Genomic DNA, 17025 nt, shown 5'->3' on the forward strand with positions numbered 1-17025 from the left:
CTCTGACCGCATAACTGAACTAAGGTAAAACTCAGGGCCCACAGTCTCTCTGACCGCATAACTGAACACTCAGGGCCCACAGTCTCTCTGACCGCATAACTGAACTAAGGTAAAACTCAGGGCCCACAGTCTCTGACCGCATGACTGAAGAAAAGTCAAACTCAGGGCCCCCAGGCTCTGCCTGCTCTCTGCATCTCACCTGGATCTGTTTACCACACTCCACGCTGACCAGTTTGTGACACTTCTTGTGGACCAGCAGTTTGCAGTTGATGCATTTGTAGCCCTGTCTCCCCAGACCCCAGATACGGTCTGTGCAGATGGCACAGTGAGCTCTCTACCATGAGGATATAGGAGAGAACAGACAAATTTAAAACAAACACAACCACCTTCAAATATCAACTTCATTCAATCATTAATACAGCCAAGTCACTGATTGGGACAGCAGAGATAGAGAGATGGAGTGGAAGAGAGAGAGATGAGAGAGAAAGAGACAGGGACAGAGAGATGGAGTGGAATAGAGAGAGATGAGAGAGAAAGAGACAGGGACAGAGAGATGGAGTGGAAGAGAGAGAGATGAGAGAGAAAGAGACAGGGACAGAGAGATGGAGTGGAAGAGAGAGAGATGAGAGAAAGAGACACAGGGACAGAGAGATGGAGTGGAAGAGAGAGATGAGAGAGAGACACAGGGACAGAGAGATGAGAGAGAGATGAGAGAGAGATGACAGAGAGATGACAGAGAGATGAGAGAGAGATGACAGAGAGATGAGAGAGAGATGACAGAGAGATGAGAGAGAGATGAGAGAGAGATGACAGAGAGATGAGAGAGAGAGACACAGGGACAGAGAGATGAGAGAGAGATGACAGAGAGATGAGAGAGAGATGACAGAGAGATGACAGAGAGATGACAGAGAGATGACAGAGAGATGACAGAGAGATGACAGAGAGATGAGAGAGAGATGACAGAGAGATGACAGAGAGATGACAGAGAGATGACAGAGAGATGAGAGATGAGAGAGAGATGACAGAGAGATGAGAGAGAGATGACAGAGAGATGACAGAGAGATGACAGAGAGATGACAGAGAGATGACAGAGAGATGAGAGAGAGATGAGAGAGAGAGACACAGGGACAGAGAAATGAGAGAGAGAGACACAGGGACAGAGAGATGGAGTGGAAGAGAGAGATGAGAGAGAAAGAGACAGGGACAGAGAGATGGAGTGGAAGAGAGAGAGATGAGAGAGAGATGAGAGAAAGAGACACAGGGACAGAGAGGATTCTCACCCTGTTGAACCGTTTGGGCTGGAAGACATGACCACTAGCATAGTAGAGTTTCCTCCAGCGCCGCGCACCACGACGATATATAGACTCTGAGGAAGAGAAGAACACAGGGATTACTGGAACAAGTGTGTGTGTGTGTGTGTCCCAGAGACATACGCCAATCTTCAGAGAACAATAGAATGGACAAGAGATGTAGACTTACTGTCTTCTCCTGGACAGGGCATGCCAGGCTTCTCTGGGATACATGGAAACACTGAAGGAAGAAAGGGACACCATTAAACCATGGTTGCATTTCCTACCTCACACGTGCCTGTGTGTGAGCCAGAGGTGGGGTAGAGTGGATGCTCTCATTATCTAGCAGACTGTGCCCTTCCCCCTATCCTCCACCTCCCCCCTCCTCTCCTGCTCTGGTCCCCCACCCCCACTCTCCTGCTCTGGTCCCCCACCCCCACTCTCCTCCTATGGTCCCCCACCCCACTCCCCTCCTGCTCTGCCCCCCACCCCCACCTCCTCCTCTCCTCTACTTCCTCCATCTTGCTCTTAACCTGTGGCCCTGCTTTCTCTCCGGTGTTGATAAAAGACAACCAATCTCACATGCACTGACAGACAGACAACTCTATAAACAATGGTCTATTTCCTGGTGTCTGTGAGGCTGTGTGATGTTAATCTAGTTAGCAGGAGAGTATCAGTGGAACAGACAGAGTGTGACTTATAATGGTGTCTGCTTTTGTAAAAAAAAAAAAAACATTTATTCAATTCAATAAATACATTGAATTGAATGTAATGGAAGCTCAGTATACTGTTGTCGTGATGTTGTCTGCACTGTCAAACCAGCAAAGACTTTCCCTTGGGTATCAAAACAGTTTATACATTTGGGAAGGCAGGTAGCCTAGAGGTTAGGCGCGACAAGCCACTAACTGAAAGGTACCTGGTTCGAATCCCCCCGAGCCGACAAATCTGACGATGTGCCCTTGAGCAAGGCACTTCACCGTAATTGTCCATCTGAATAAGAGCATCTGCTAAATGACTAAATGTTTATTTTTTATTTTATTTTTTTATTAATGGAAGGTTTATGTATTTACTATGTTGTCAGATGCAGAAGGTCTCGTTACCGTGGATGATGAGTTCAGAGTCTTTGTTGACTTCGTAGAGCCTCAGGGCTTCCACCAGCTCCAGCTGAGACGATACTGTACAAGGGTCACCTGGGAAGACAGAGAGACGGGTCATGGCTGGGTCCTCCATGTACATCCAAGTGTCTGATGATAGATAAACCTACTGGAACCACCCGATTCCCTATTCAGTGCACAAATACTTCTGACCAGAGTCACAAAGGCCGATATGATAGTCAGAATTATTTTATCTGCCCAAACACCACAAGTTAACACAAAGCCAGTGTGTTACTTTTACAGTGAAGACTCTCAAAATGTCTCTAAGCTGAGGTTATTGAGATAGAACCGGATATTCAATATTGAGAATAAGACAGAGAGCGTGTAGGTGTGTGTGGAGGCAGTGGCTCGGTCTTCATTATGTTAAGTTTGTTTTTCAGAGCCTAGTGGAGTATAAGATAGAGAGATCGAGTCATGCATCTTAATCACACCCAGCCCACATGGGCTTACAAGACACCGTATTTGCTGTATCCAAATAAAATGATCACACACACGCACCACACACACACACATGAAACGCAAAACAAAAACCTTTCAGTTATACAACTTATGTTGTCACTTTGGAAATAAAGTTTGCAACCAGCAACACTTCTTTTCTGGGTAGCCAGCCCAGTTTGTTCATCACTACTCCAAACAAGGTTACTCTTAAATCATCGTATGAAGTCAAATACAAAGCGCAGTTCATTCTCCATCTCCCCTAAAGGTACACCCACCACTGCCTTCTCTCTGCATATCAAACCACACCCTTATCTCTACATAGTGATACTTCTGGCTAGTCACAATGAGTGTGATCTGAGATCTGCCCATGAAGACATCTCTAATAAATGAGAAAGACGGATGGATGGACGTGGATATATCGTTTGTTTTGTATTGTAATGTTTTTTTAAAATTGTATAAACTGCCTTAATGTTGCTGGACTCCAGGAAGAGTAGCTGCTGCCTTAAATGGTGATCCTTAATTAATAAACCCCAGGAAGAGTAGCTGCTACCATGGCAGAACTAAATGGTGATCCTTAATAAATCCCAGGAAGAGTAGCTGCCGTCTTGGCAGAACTAAATGGTGATCCTTAATAAACCCCTGGAAGAGTAGCTGCTGCCTTGGCAGGAACTAATGGGGATCCTTAATAAACCCCAGGAAGAGTAGCTGCTGCCTTGGCAGGAACTAATGGGGATCCATAATAAACCCCAGGAAGAGTAGCTGCTACCATGGCAGAACTAAATGGTGATCCTTAATAAACCCCAGGAAGAGTAGCTGCTGCCTTGGCAGAACTAAATGGTGATCCATAATAAACCCCAGGAAGAGTAGCTGCTACCATGGCAGAACTAAACGGTGATACTTAATTAATAAACCCCAGGAAGAGTAGCTGCTGCCTCGGCAGAACTAAATGGGGATCCATAATAAACCCCAGGAAGAGTAGCTGCTGTCTTAAATGGTGATCCTTAATTAATAAACCCCAGGAAGAGTAGCTGCTGCCTTGGCAGGCACTAATGGGGATCCATAATAAACCCCAGGAAGAGTAGCTGCTGTCTTAAATGGTGATCCTTAATTAATAAACCCCAGGAAGAGTAGCTGCTGCCTTGGCAGGAACTAATGGGGATCCATAATAAACCCCAGGAAGAGTAGCTGCTGCTTTGGGAGGAACTAATGGGGATCAATAATAAACCCCAGGAAGAGTAGCTGCTGCCTTGGCAGAATTGAAAGATGATCCTTAATAAACCCCAGGAGGAGTAGCTGCTGCCTTAAATGGTGATCCTTAATTAATAAACCCCAGGAAGAGTAGCTGCTACCATGGCAGAACTAAATGGTGATCCTTAATAAATCCCAGGAAGAGTAGCTGCCGTCTTGGCAGAACTAAATGGTGATCCTAAATGGTGATCCTTAATAAACCCCAGGAAGAGTAGCTGCTGCCTTGGTGATCAGAAGAGTAAATGGTGATCCTTAATAAACCCCAGGAAGAGTCCTTAAGAACTAAATGGTGATCCTTAATAAACCCAGGAAGAGTAGCTGCTGCCTCGGCAGAACTAATGGGGATCCTTAATAAACCCCAGGAAGAGTAGCTGCTGCCTTGGCAGAACTAAATGGTGATCCTTAATAAACCCCAGGAAGAGTAGCTGCTAGGCAGAACTAAAATGGTGATCCTTAATAAACCCCAGGAAGAGTAGCTGCTGCCTCGGCAGAACTAAATGGTGATCCTTAATAAACCCCAGGAAGAGTATCTGCTACCATGGCAGAACTAAATGGTGATCCTAATAAACCCCAGGAAGAGTAGCTGCTGCCTCCATAATAAACCCCAGGAAGAGTAAATGCAGGAACTAAATGGGGATCCTTAATAATAAACCCCAGGAAGAGTAGCAGAACTAAATGGTGATCCATAATAAACCCCAGGAAGAGTAGCTGCTGCCTCGGCAGAACTAAATGGTGATCCTTAATAAACTCCAGGAAGAGTAGCTGCTGCCTCGGCAGGAACTAATGGGGATCCATAATAAACCCCAGGAAGAGTAGCTGCTACCATGGCAGAACTAAATGGTGATCCTTAATAAACCCCAAAGAGTAGCTGCTGCCAGGAAGAACTAATGCTGATCCATAATAAACCCCAGGAAGAGTAGCTCCCTTGCAGAACTAAATGGTGATCCTTAATAAACCCCAGGAAGAGTAGCTGCTACCATGGCAGAAGTAAATGGTGGTCCTTAATAAACCCCAGGAAGAGTAGCTGCTGCCTCGGCAGAACTAAATGGGGATCCTTAATAAACCCCAGGAAGAGTAGCTGCTGCCTTGGCAGGAACTAATGGGGATCCATAATAAACCCCAGGAAGAGTAGCTGCTACCATGGCAGAACTAAATGGTGATCCATAATAAAGCCCAGGAAGAGTAGCTGCTACCATGGCAGAACTAAATGGTGATCCATAATAAACCCCAGGAAGAGTAGCTGCTACCATGGCAGAACTAAATGGTGATCCATAATAAACCCCAGGAAGAGTAGCTGCTACCATGGCAGAACTAAATGGTGATCCATAATAAACCCCAGGAAGAGTAGCTGCTGCCTCTGGCAGAACTAAATGGTGATCCATAATAAACCCCAGAAGAGTAGCTGCTGCCTTGGCAGAACTAAATGGTGATCCTTAATAAACCCCAGGAAGAGTAGCTGCTGCCTTGGCAGAACTAAATGGTGATCCTTAATAAACCCCAGGAAGAGTAGCTGCTGCCTTGGCAGGAACTAAATGGGGATCCTTACCCCAGGAAATGGCTGCCTTGGCATCCTTAATAAACCCAGTAGCTGCTACCATGGCAGAACTAAATGGTGATCCATAATAAACCCCAGGAAGAGTAGCTGCTGCCTTGGCAGAACTAAATGGTGATCCTTAATAAACCCCAGGAAGAGTAGCTGCTAAAGAACTAAATGGTGATCCTTAATAAACCCCAGGAAGAGTAGCTGCTGCCTAAATGGCAGGAAGAGTAAATGGTAAATGGTGATCCATAATAAACCCCAGGAAGAGTAGCTGCTACCATGGCAGAAACTAAATGGTGATCCATAATAAACCCCAGGAAGAGTAGCAGAACTAAATGGTGATCCATAATAAACCCCAGGAAGAGTAGCTGCTGCCTTGGCAGAACTAAATGGTGATCCATAATAAACCCCAGGAAGAGTAGCTGCTGCCTGGCAGAACTAAATGGTGATCCATAATAAACCCCAGGAAGAGTAGCTGCTGCCTTGGCAGAACTAAATGGTGATCCTTAATAAACCCCAGGAAGAGTAGCTGTTGCCTCGGCAGGAACAAAATGGTGATCCTTAATAAACCCCAGGAAGAGTAGCTGCTACAATAGCAGAACTAAATGGTGATCCTTAATAAACCCCAGGAAGAGTAGCTGCTGCCTCGGCAGGAACAAAATGGTGATCCTTAATAAACCCCAGGAAGAGTAGCTGCTACAATAGCAGAACTAAATGGTGATCCTTAATAAACCCCAGGAAGAGTAGCTGCTGCCTCGGCAGAACTAAATGGTGATCCTTAATAAACCCCAGGAAGAGTAGCTGCTACCATGGCAGAACTAAATGGTGATCCTTAATAAACTCCAGGAAGAGTAGCTGCTACCATGGCAGAAACTAATGGGGATCCATAATAAACGCCAGGAAGAGTAGCTGCTACCATGGCAGAACTAAATGGTGATCCTTAATAAACCCCAGGAAGAGTAGCTGCTACCATGGCAGAACTCAATGGTGATCCTTAATTAATAAACCCCAGGAAGAGTAGCTGCTACCATGGCAGAACTAAATGGTGATCCTTAATTAATAAACCCCAGGAAGAGTAGCTGCTACCATGGCAGAACTAAATGGTGATCCATAATAAACCCCAGGAAGAGTAGCTGCTGCCTCGGCAGAACTAAATGGTGATCCTTAATAAACCCCAGGAAGAGTAGCTGCTACCATGGCAGAACTAAATGGTGATCCATAATAAACCCCAGGAAGAGTAGCTGCTGCCTCGGCAGAACTAAATGGTGATCCTTAATAAACCCCAGGAAGAGTAGCTGCTGCCTCGGCAGGAACTAAATGGTGATCCATAATAAACCCCAGGAAGAGTAGCTGCTACCATGGCAGAACTAAATGGTGATCCTTAATAAACCCCAGGAAGAGTAGCTGCTGCCTCGGCAAAACTAAATGGTGATCCTTAATAAACCCCAGGAAGAGTAGCTGCTACCATGGCAGAACTAAATGGTGATCCTTAATAAACTCCAGGAAGAGTAGCTGCTGCCTCGGCAGAACTAAATGGTGATCCTTAATAAACCCCAGGAAGAGTAGCTGCTACCATGGCAGAAGTAAATGGTGGTCCTTAATAAACCCCAGGAAGAGTAGCTGCTGCCTTGGCAGGAACTAATGGGGACCCTTAATAAACCTCAGGAAGAGTAGCTGCTGCCTTGGCAGGAACTAATGGGGATCCATAATAAACCCCAGGAAGAGTAGCTGCTGCCATGGCAGAACTAAATGGTGATCCTTAATAAACCCCAGGAAGAGTAGCTGCTACCATGGCAGAACTAAATGGTGATCCTAATAAACCCCAGGAAGAGTAGCTGCTGCCTCGGCAGGAACTAAATGATCCATAATAAACCCCAGGAAGAGTAGCTGCTGCCTTGGCAGAACTAAATGGTGATCCCCACAAACTAATGGTGATCCTTAATAAACCCCAGGAAGAGTAGCTGCTGCCTTGGCAGGAACTAATGGTGATCCATAATAAACACCAGGAAGAGTAGCTGCTGCCTTGGCAGAACTAAATGGTGATCCTTAATAAACCCCAGGAAGAGTAGCTGCTACCATGGCAGAACTAAATGGTGATCCTTAATAAACCCCAGGAAGAGTAGCTGCTGCCTCGGCAGAACTAAATGGTGATCCATAATAAACCCCAGGAAGAGTAGCTGCTACCATGGCAGAACTAAATGGTGATCCATAATAAACCCCAGGAAGAGTAGCTGCTGCCTTGGCAGAACTAAATGGTGATCCTTAATAAACCCCAGGAAGAGTAGCTGCTGCCTCGGCAGAACTAAATGGTGATCCTTAATAAACCCCAGGAAGAGTAGCTGCTACCATGGCAGAACTAAATGGTGATCCTTAATAAACCCCAGGAAGAGTAGCTAGCCTGCAGAACTAAATGGTGATCCTTAATAAACCCCAGGAAGAGTAGCTGCTGCCTCGGCAGAACTAAATGGTGATCCTTAATAAACCCCAGGAAGAGTAGCTGCTGCCTTGGCAGAACTAAATGGTGATCCTTAATAAACCCCAGGAAGAGTAGCTGTTGCCTCGGCAGGAACAAAATGGTGATCCTTAATAAACCCCAGGAAGAGTAGCTGCTACAATAGCAGAACTAAATGGTGATCCTTAATAAACCCCAGGAAGAGTAGCTGTTGCCTCGGCAGGAACAAAATGGTGATCCTTAATAAACCCCAGGAAGAGTAGCTGCTACAATAGCAGAACTAAATGGTGATCCTTAATAAACCCCAGGAAGAGTAGCTGCTGCCTCGGCAGAACTAAATGGTGATCCTTAATAAACCCCAGGAAGAGTAGCTGCTACCATGGCAGAACTAAATGGTGATCCTTAATAAACTCCAGGAAGAGTAGCTGCTACCATGGCAGAAACTAATGGGGATCCATAATAAACGCCAGGAAGAGTAGCTGCTACCATGGCAGAACTAAATGGTGATCAAACCCCAGGAAGAGTAGCTGCTACCATGGCAGAACTCAATGGTGATCCTTAATTAATAAACCCCAGGAAGAGTAGCTGCTACCATGGCAGAACTAAATGGTGATCCTTAATTAATAAACCCCAGGAAGAGTAGCTGCTACCATGGCAGAACTAAATGGTGATCCATAATAAACCCCAGGAAGAGTAGCTGCTGCCTCGGCAGAACTAAATGGTGATCCTTAATAAACCCCAGGAAGAGTAGCTGCTACCATGGCAGAACTAAATGGTGATCCATAATAAACCCCAGGAAGAGTAGCTGCTGCCTCGGCAGAACTAAATGGTGATCCTTAATAAACTCCAGGAAGAGTAGCTGCTGCCTCGGCAGGAACTAATGGGGATCCATAATAAACCCCAGGAAGAGTAGCTGCTACCATGGCAGAACTAAATGGTGATCCTTAATAAACCCCAGGAAGAGTAGCTGCTGCCTCGGCAAAACTAAATGGTGATCCTTAATAAACCCCAGGAAGAGTAGCTGCTACCATGGCAGAACTAAATGGTGATCCTTAGGAAGAGTAGCTGCTGCCTCGGCAGAACTAAATGGTGATCCTTAATAAACCCCAGGAAGAGTAGCTGCTACCATGGCAGAAGTAAATGGTGGTCCTTAATAAACCCCAGGAAGAGTAGCTGCTGCCTTGGCAGGAACTAATGGGGACCCTTAATAAACCCCAGGAAGAGTAGCTGCTGCCTTGGCAGGAACTAATGGGGATCCATAATAAACCCCAGGAAGAGTAGCTGCTGCCTCGGCAGAACTAAATGGTGATCCTTAATAAACCCCAGGAAGAGTAGCTGCTACCATGGCAGAACTAAATGGTGATCCTTAATAAACCCCAGGAAGAGTAGCTGCTGCCTCGGCAGGAACTTATGGTGATCCATAATACACCCCAGGAAGAGTAGCTGCTGCCTTGGCAGGAACTAATGGTGATCCACAATAAACCCCAGGAAGAGTAGCTGCTGCCTTGGCAGGAACTAATGGTGATCCATAATAAACCCCAGGAAGAGTAGCTGCTGCCTTGGCAGAACTAAATGGTGATCCTTAATAAACCCCAGGAAGAGTAGCTGCTACCAAGGCAGAACTAAATGGTGATCCTTAATAAACCCCAGGAAGAGTAGCTGCTGCCTCGGCAGAACTAAATGGTGATCCTTAATAAACCCCAGGAAGAGTAGCTGCTACCATGGCAGAACTAAATGGTGATCCTTAATAAACTCCAGGAAGAGTAGCTGCTGCCTCGGCAGAACTAAATGGTGATCCTTAATAAACCCCAGGAAGAGTAGCTGCTGCCTCGGCAGAACTAAATGGTGATCCTTAATAAACCCCAGGAAGCGTAGCTGCTACCATGGCAGAAGTAAATGGTGGTCCTTAATAAACCCCAGGAAGAGTAGCTGCTGCCTCGGCAGAACTAAATGGTGATCCTTAATAAACCCCAGGAAGAGTAGCTGCTGCCTTGGCAGGACCTAATGGGGATCCTTAATAAACCCCAGGAAGACTAGCTGCTGCCTTGGCAGGAACTAATGGGGATCCATAATAAACCCCAGGAAGAGTAGCTGCTACCATGGCAGAACTAAATGGTGATCCATAATAAACCCCAGGAAGAGTAGCTGCTACCATGGCAGAACTAAATGGTGATCCATAATAAACCCCAGGAAGAGTAGCTGCTAACATGGCAGAACTAAATGGTGATCCATAATAAACCCCAGGAAGAGTAGCTGCTGCCTTGGCAGAACTAAATGGTGATCCTTAATAAACCCCAGGAAGAGTAGCTGCTGCCTTGGCAGGAACTAATGGTGATCCTTAATAAACCCCAGGAAGAGTAGCTGCTGCCTTGGCAGGAACTAATGGTGATCCATAATAAACCCCAGGAAGAGTAGCTGCTGCCTTGGCAGGAACTAATGGTGATCCATAATAAACCCCATAATAAACCCCAGGAAGAGTAGCTGCTGCCTTGGCAGAACTAAATGGTGATCCTTAATAAACCCCCAGGAAGAGTAGCTGCTACCATGGCAGAACTAAATGGTGATCCATAATAAACCCCAGGAAGAGTAGCTGCTGCCTTGGCAGAACTAAATGGTGATCCTTAATAAACTCCAGGAAGAGTAGCTGCTGCCTCGGCAGAACTCAATTGTGATCCTTAATAAACCCCAGGAGGAGTAGCTGCTACCATGGCAGAACTAAATGGTGATCCATAATAAACCCCAGGAAGAGTAGCTCCTGCCTTGGCAGAACTAAATGGTGATCCTTAATAAACCCCAGGAAGAGTAGCTGCTGCCTCGGCAGAACTAAATGGTGATCCTTAATAAACCCCAGGAAGAGTAGCTGCTACCATGGCAGAACTAAATGGTGATCCTTAATAAACCCCAGGAAGAGTAGCTTCTGCCTCGGCAGAACTAAATGGTGATCCTTAATAAACTTCAGGAAGAGTAGCTGCTGCCTCGGCAGGAACTAATGGGGATCCATAATAAACCCCAGGAAGAGTAGCTGCTACCATGGCAGAACTAAATGTTGATCCTTAATAAACCCCAGGAAGAGTAGCTGCTGCTTCGGCAGAACTAAATGGTGATCCTTAATAAACTCCAGGAAGAGTAGCTGCTGCCTCGGCAGAACTAAATGGCGATCCTTAATAAACCCCAGGAAGAGTAGCTGCTACCATGGCAGAACTAAATGGTGATCCTTAATAAACTCCAGGAAGAGTAGCTGCTGCCTCAGCAGAACTAAATGGTGGTCCTTAATAAACCCCAGGAAGAGTAGCTGCTACCATGGCAGAACTAAATGGTGATCCTTAATTAATAAACCCCAGGAAGAGTAGCTGCTACCATGGCAGAACTAAATGGTGATCCATAATAAACCCCAGGAAGAGTAGCTGCTACCATGGCAGAACTAAATGGTGATCCATAATAAACCCCAGGAAGAGTAGCTGCTGCCTCGGCAGAACTAAATGGTGATCCTTAATAAACTCCAGGAAGAGTAGCTGCTGCCTCGGCAGAACTAAATTGTGATCCTTAATAAACCCCAGGAAGAGTAGCTGCTACCATGGCAGAACTAAATGGTGATCCATAATAAACCCCAGGAAGAGTAGCTGCTGCCTTGGCAGAACTAAATGGTGATCCTTAATAAACCCCAGGAAGAGTAGCTGCTGCCTCGGCAGAACTAAATGGTGATCCTTAATAAACCCCAGGAAGAGTAGCTGCTGCCTCAGCAGAACTAAATGGTGATCCTTAATAAACTCCAGGAAGAGTAGCTGCTGCCTCGGCAGGAACTAATGGGGATCCATAATAAACCCCAGGAAGAGTAGCTGCTACCATGGCAGAACTAAATGGTGATCCTTAATAAACCCCAGGAAGAGTAGCTGCTGCCTCGGCAAAACTAAATGGTGATCCTTAATAAACCCCAGGAAGAGTAGCTGCTGCCTTGGCAGGAACTAATGGGGATCCTTAATAAACCCCAGGAAGAGTAGCTGCTGCCTTGGCAGAACTAAATGGTGATCCTTAATAAACCCCCAGGAAGAGTAGCTGCTACCATGGCAGAACTAAATGGTGATCCATAATAAACCCCAGGAAGAGTAGCTGCTGCCTTGGCAGAACTAAATGGTGATCCTTAATAAACCCCAGGAAGAGTAGCTGCTGCCTCGGCAGAACTCAATTGTGATCCTTAATAAACCCCAGGAAGAGTAGCTGCTACCATGGCAGAACTAAATGGTGATCCATAATAAACCCCAGGAAGAGTAGCTCCTGCCTTGGCAGAACTAAATGGTGATCCTTAATAAACCCCAGGAAGAGTAGCTGCTACCATGGCAGAACTAAATGGTGATCCATAATAAACCCAGGAAGAGTAGCTGCTGCCTTGGCAGAACTAAATGGTGATCCTTAATAAGCCCCAGGAAGAGTAGCTGCTGCCTCGGCAGAACTAAATGGTGATCCTTAATAAACCCCAGGAAAAGTAGCTGCTACCATGGCAGAACTAAATGGTGATCCTTAATAAACTCCAGGAAGAGTAGCTGCTGCCACGGCAGAACTAAATGGTGGTCCTTAATAAACCCCAGGAAGAGTAGCTGCTACCATGGCAGAACTAAATGGTGATCCTTAATTAATAAACCCCAGGAAGAGTAGCTGCTACCATGGCAGAACTAAATGGTGATCCATAATAAACCCCAGGAAGAGTAGCTGCTACCATGGCAGAACTAAATGGTGATCCATAATAAACCCCAGGAAGAGTAGCTGCTGCCTTGGCAGGAACTAATGGTGATCCTTAATAAACCCCAGGAAGAGTAGCTGCTGCCTCGGCAGAACTAAATGGTGATCCTTAATAAACTCCAGGAAGAGTAGCTGCTGCCTCGGCAGGAACTAATGGGGATCCATAATAAATCCCAGGAAGAGTAGCTGCTACCATGGCAGAACTAAATGGTGATCCTTAATAAACCCCAGGAAGAGTAGCTGCTGCCTCGGCAGGAACTAATGGTGATCCATAATAAACCCCAGGAAGAGTAGCTGCTGCCTTGGCAGGAACTAATGGTGATCCATAATAAACCCCAGGAAGAGTAGCTGCTACCATGGCAGAACTAAATGGTGATCCATAATAAACCCCAGGAAGAGTAGCTGCTACCATGGCAGAACTAAATGGTGATCCATAATAAACCCCAGGAAGAGTAGCTGCTACCATGGCAGAACTAAATGGTGATCCATAATAAACCCCAGGAAGAGTAGCTGCTACCATGGCAGAACTAAATGGTGATCCATAATAAACCCCAGGAAGAGTAGCTGCTAACATGGCAGAACTAAATGGTGATCCATAATAAACCCCAGGAAGAGTAGCTGCTGCCTTGGCAGAACTAAATGGTGATCCTTAATAAACCCCAGGAAGAGTAGCTTCTGCCTTGGCAGGAACTAATGGTGATCCTTAATAAACCCCAGGAAGAGTAGCTGCTGCCTTGGCAGGAACTAATGGTGATCCATAATAAACCCCAGGAAGAGTAGCTGCTGCCTTGGCAGAACTAAATGGTGATCCTTAATAAACCCCAGGAAGAGTAGCTGCTGCCTTGGCAGGAACTAATGGTGATCCTTAATAAACCCCAGGAAGAGTAGCTGCTGCCTTGGCAGGAACTAATGGTGATCCATAATAAACCCCAGGAAGAGTAGCTGCTGCCTTGGCAGGAACTAATGGTGATCCATAATAAACCCCAGGAAGAGTAGCTGCTGCCTTGGCAGAACTAAATGGTGATCCTTAATAAACTCCAGGAAGAGTAGCTGCTGCCTCGGCAGAACTCAATTGTGATCCTTAATAAACCCCAGGAAGAGTAGCTGCTACCATGGCAGAACTAATGGGGATCCATAATAAACCCCAGGAAGAGTAGCTGCTACCATGGCAGAACTAAATGGTGATCCTTAATAAACCCCAGGAAGAGTAGCTGCTGCCTCGGCAAAACTAAATGGTGATCCTTAATAAACCCCAGGAAGAGTAGCTGCTACCATGGCAGAAGTAAATGGTGGTCCTTAATAAACCCCAGGAAGAGTAGCTGCTGCCTTGGCAGGAACTAATGGGGATCCATAATAAACCCCAGGAAGAGTATCTGCTACCATGGCAGAACTAAATGGTGATCTTTAATAAACCCCAGGAAGAGTAGCTGCTGCCTTGGCAGAACTAAATGGTGATCCATAATAAACCCCAGGAACAGTAGCTGCTACCATGGCAGAACTAAATGGTGATCCATAATAAACCCCAGGAAGAGTAGCTGCTACCATGGCAGAACTAAATGGTGATCCATAATAAACCCCAGGAAGAGTAGCTGCTAACCATGGCAGAACTAAATGGTGATCCATAATAAACCCCAGGAAGAGTAGCTGCTGCCTTGGCAGAACTAAATGGTGATCCTTAATAAACCCCAGGAAGAGTAGCTGCTGCCTTGGCAGGAACTAATGGTGATCCTTAATAAACCCCAGGAAGAGTAGCTGCTGCCTTGGCAGGAACTAATGGTGATCCATAATAAACCCCAGGAAGAGTAGCTGCTGCCTTGGCAGGAACTAATGGTGATCCATAATAAACCCCAGGAAGAGTAGCTGCTGCCTTGGCAGAACTAAATGGTGATCCTTAATAAACCCCAGGAAGAGTAGCTGCTACCATGGCAGAAGTAAATGGTGGTCCTTAATAAACCCCAGGAAGAGTAGCTGCTGCCTTGGCAGGAACTAATGGGGATCCTTAATAAACCCCAGGAAGAGTAGCTACTGCCTTGGCAGGAACTAATGGGGATCCATAATAAACCCCAGGAAGAGTAGCTGCTACCATGGCAGAACTAAATGGTGATCCTTAATTAATAAACCCCAGGAAGAGTAGCTGCTACCATGGCAGAACTAAATGGTGATCCATAATAAACCCCAGGAAGAGTAGCTGCTACCATGGCAGAACAAAATGGTGATCCATAATAAACCCCAGGAAGAGTAGCTGCTGCCTCGGCAGAACTAAATGGTGATCCTTAATAAACTCCAGGAAGAGTAGCTGCTGCCTCTGCAGAACTAAATTGTGATCCTTAATAAACCCCAGGAAGAGTAGCTGCTACCATGGCAGAACTAAATGGTGATCCATAATAAACCCAGGAAGAGTAGCTGCTGCCTTGGCAGAACTAAATGGTGATCCTTAATAAACCCCAGGAAGAGTAGCTGCTGCCTCAGCAGAACTAAATGGTGATCCTTAATAAACTCCAGGAAGAGTAGCTGCTGCCTCGGCAGGAACTAATGGGGATCCTTAATAAACCCCAGGAAGAGTAGCTGCTGCCTTGGCAGGAACTAATGGGGATCCATAATAAACCCCAGGAAGAGTAGCTGCTACCATGGCAGAACTAAATGGTGATCTTTAATAAACCCCAGGAAGAGTAGCTGCTGCCTTGGCAGAACTAAATGGTGATCCATAATAAACCCCAGGAAGAGTAGCTGCTACCATGGCAGAACTAAATGGTGATCCATAATAAACCCCAGGAAGAGTAGCTGCTACCATGGCAGAACTAAATGGTGATCCATAATAAACCCCAGGAAGAGTAGCTGCTACCATGGCAGAACTAAATGGTGATCCATAATAAACCCCAGGAAGAGTAGCTGCTACCATGGCAGAACTAAATGGTGATCCATAATAAACCCCAGGAAGAGTAGCTGCTACCATGGCAGAACTAAATGGTGATCCATAATAAACCCCAGGAAGAGTAGCTGCTGCCTTGGCAGAACTAAATGGTGATCCTTAATAAACCCCAGGAAGAGTAGCTGCTGCCTTGGCAGAACTAAATGGTGATCCTTAATAAACCCCAGGAAGAGTAGCTGCTGCCTTGGCAGAACTAATGGTGATCCATAATAAACCCCAGGAAGAGTAGCTGCTGCCTTGGCAGGAACTAATGGTGATCCATAATAAACACCAGGAAGAGTAGCTGCTGCCTTGGCAGAACTAAATGGTGATCCTTAATAAACCCCAGGAAGAGTAGCTGCTACCATGGCAGAACTAAATGGTGATCCATAATAAACCCCAGGAAGAGTAGCTGCTGCCTTGGCAGGAACTAATGGGGATCCTTAATAAACCCCAGGAAGAGTAGCTACTGCCTTGGCAGAACTAATGGGGATCCATAATAAACCCCAGGAAGAGTAGCTGCTACCATGGCAGAACTAAATGGTGATCCATTAATAAACCCCAGGAAGAGTAGCTGCTACCATGGCAGAACTAAATGGTGATCCATAATAAACCCCAGGAAGAGTAGCTGCTACCATGGCAGAACAAAATGGTGATCCATAATAAACCCCAGGAAGAGTAGCTGCTGCCTCGGCAGAACTAAATGGTGATCCTTAATAAACTCCAGGAAGAGTAGCTGCTGCCTCTGCAGAACTAAATTGTGATCCTTAATAAACCCCAGGAAGAGTAGCTGCTACCATGGCAGAACTAAATGGTGATCCATAATAAACCCAGGAAGAGTAGCTGCTGCCTTGGCAGAACTAAATGGTGATCCTTAATAAACCCCAGGAAGAGTAGCTGCTGCCTCGGCAGAACTAAATGGTGATCCTTAATAAACCCCAGGAAGAGTAGCTGCTGCCTCAGCAGAACTAAATGGTGATCCTTAATAAACTCCAGGAAGAGTAGCTGCTGCCTCGGCAGGAACTAATGGGGATCCTTAATAAACCCCAGGAAGAGTAGCTGCTGCCTTGGCAGGAACTAATGGGGATCCATAATAAACCCCAGGAAGAGTAGCTGCTACCATGGCAGAACTAAATGGTGATCTTTAATAAACCCCAGGAAGAGTAGCTGCTGCCTTGGCAGAACTAAATGGTGATCCATAATAAACCCCAGGAAGAGTAGCTGCTACCATGGCAGAACTAAATGGTGATCCATAATAAACC

The 17025-nt window shown here is 46.0% G+C and overlaps 1 protein-coding gene across 2 annotated transcripts in view; it reads right to left on the reverse strand.

Annotated features, from left to right (window-relative positions):
• The window catches only part of LOC115114034 (protein kinase C iota type-like), a 73124-nt gene that overhangs the window by 14270 nt on the left and 41829 nt on the right, over positions 1-17025 (reverse strand). For both annotated transcript variants that reach the window (XM_065013744.1, XM_065013743.1), the window contains 4 exons: positions 2390-2479; positions 1480-1530; positions 1281-1366; positions 200-334 (listed from right to left, as the gene is read on the reverse strand). In XM_065013744.1, coding sequence (XP_064869816.1) covers positions 200-334; positions 1281-1366; positions 1480-1530; positions 2390-2479 — 362 coding nt within the window. The remainder of the gene's footprint in view (positions 1-199; positions 335-1280; positions 1367-1479; positions 1531-2389; positions 2480-17025) is intronic.

Source organism: Oncorhynchus nerka, linkage group LG9b (assembly GCF_034236695.1).
Source record: "Oncorhynchus nerka isolate Pitt River linkage group LG9b, Oner_Uvic_2.0, whole genome shotgun sequence".
Lineage (NCBI taxonomy): Eukaryota > Metazoa > Chordata > Actinopteri > Salmoniformes > Salmonidae > Oncorhynchus > Oncorhynchus nerka.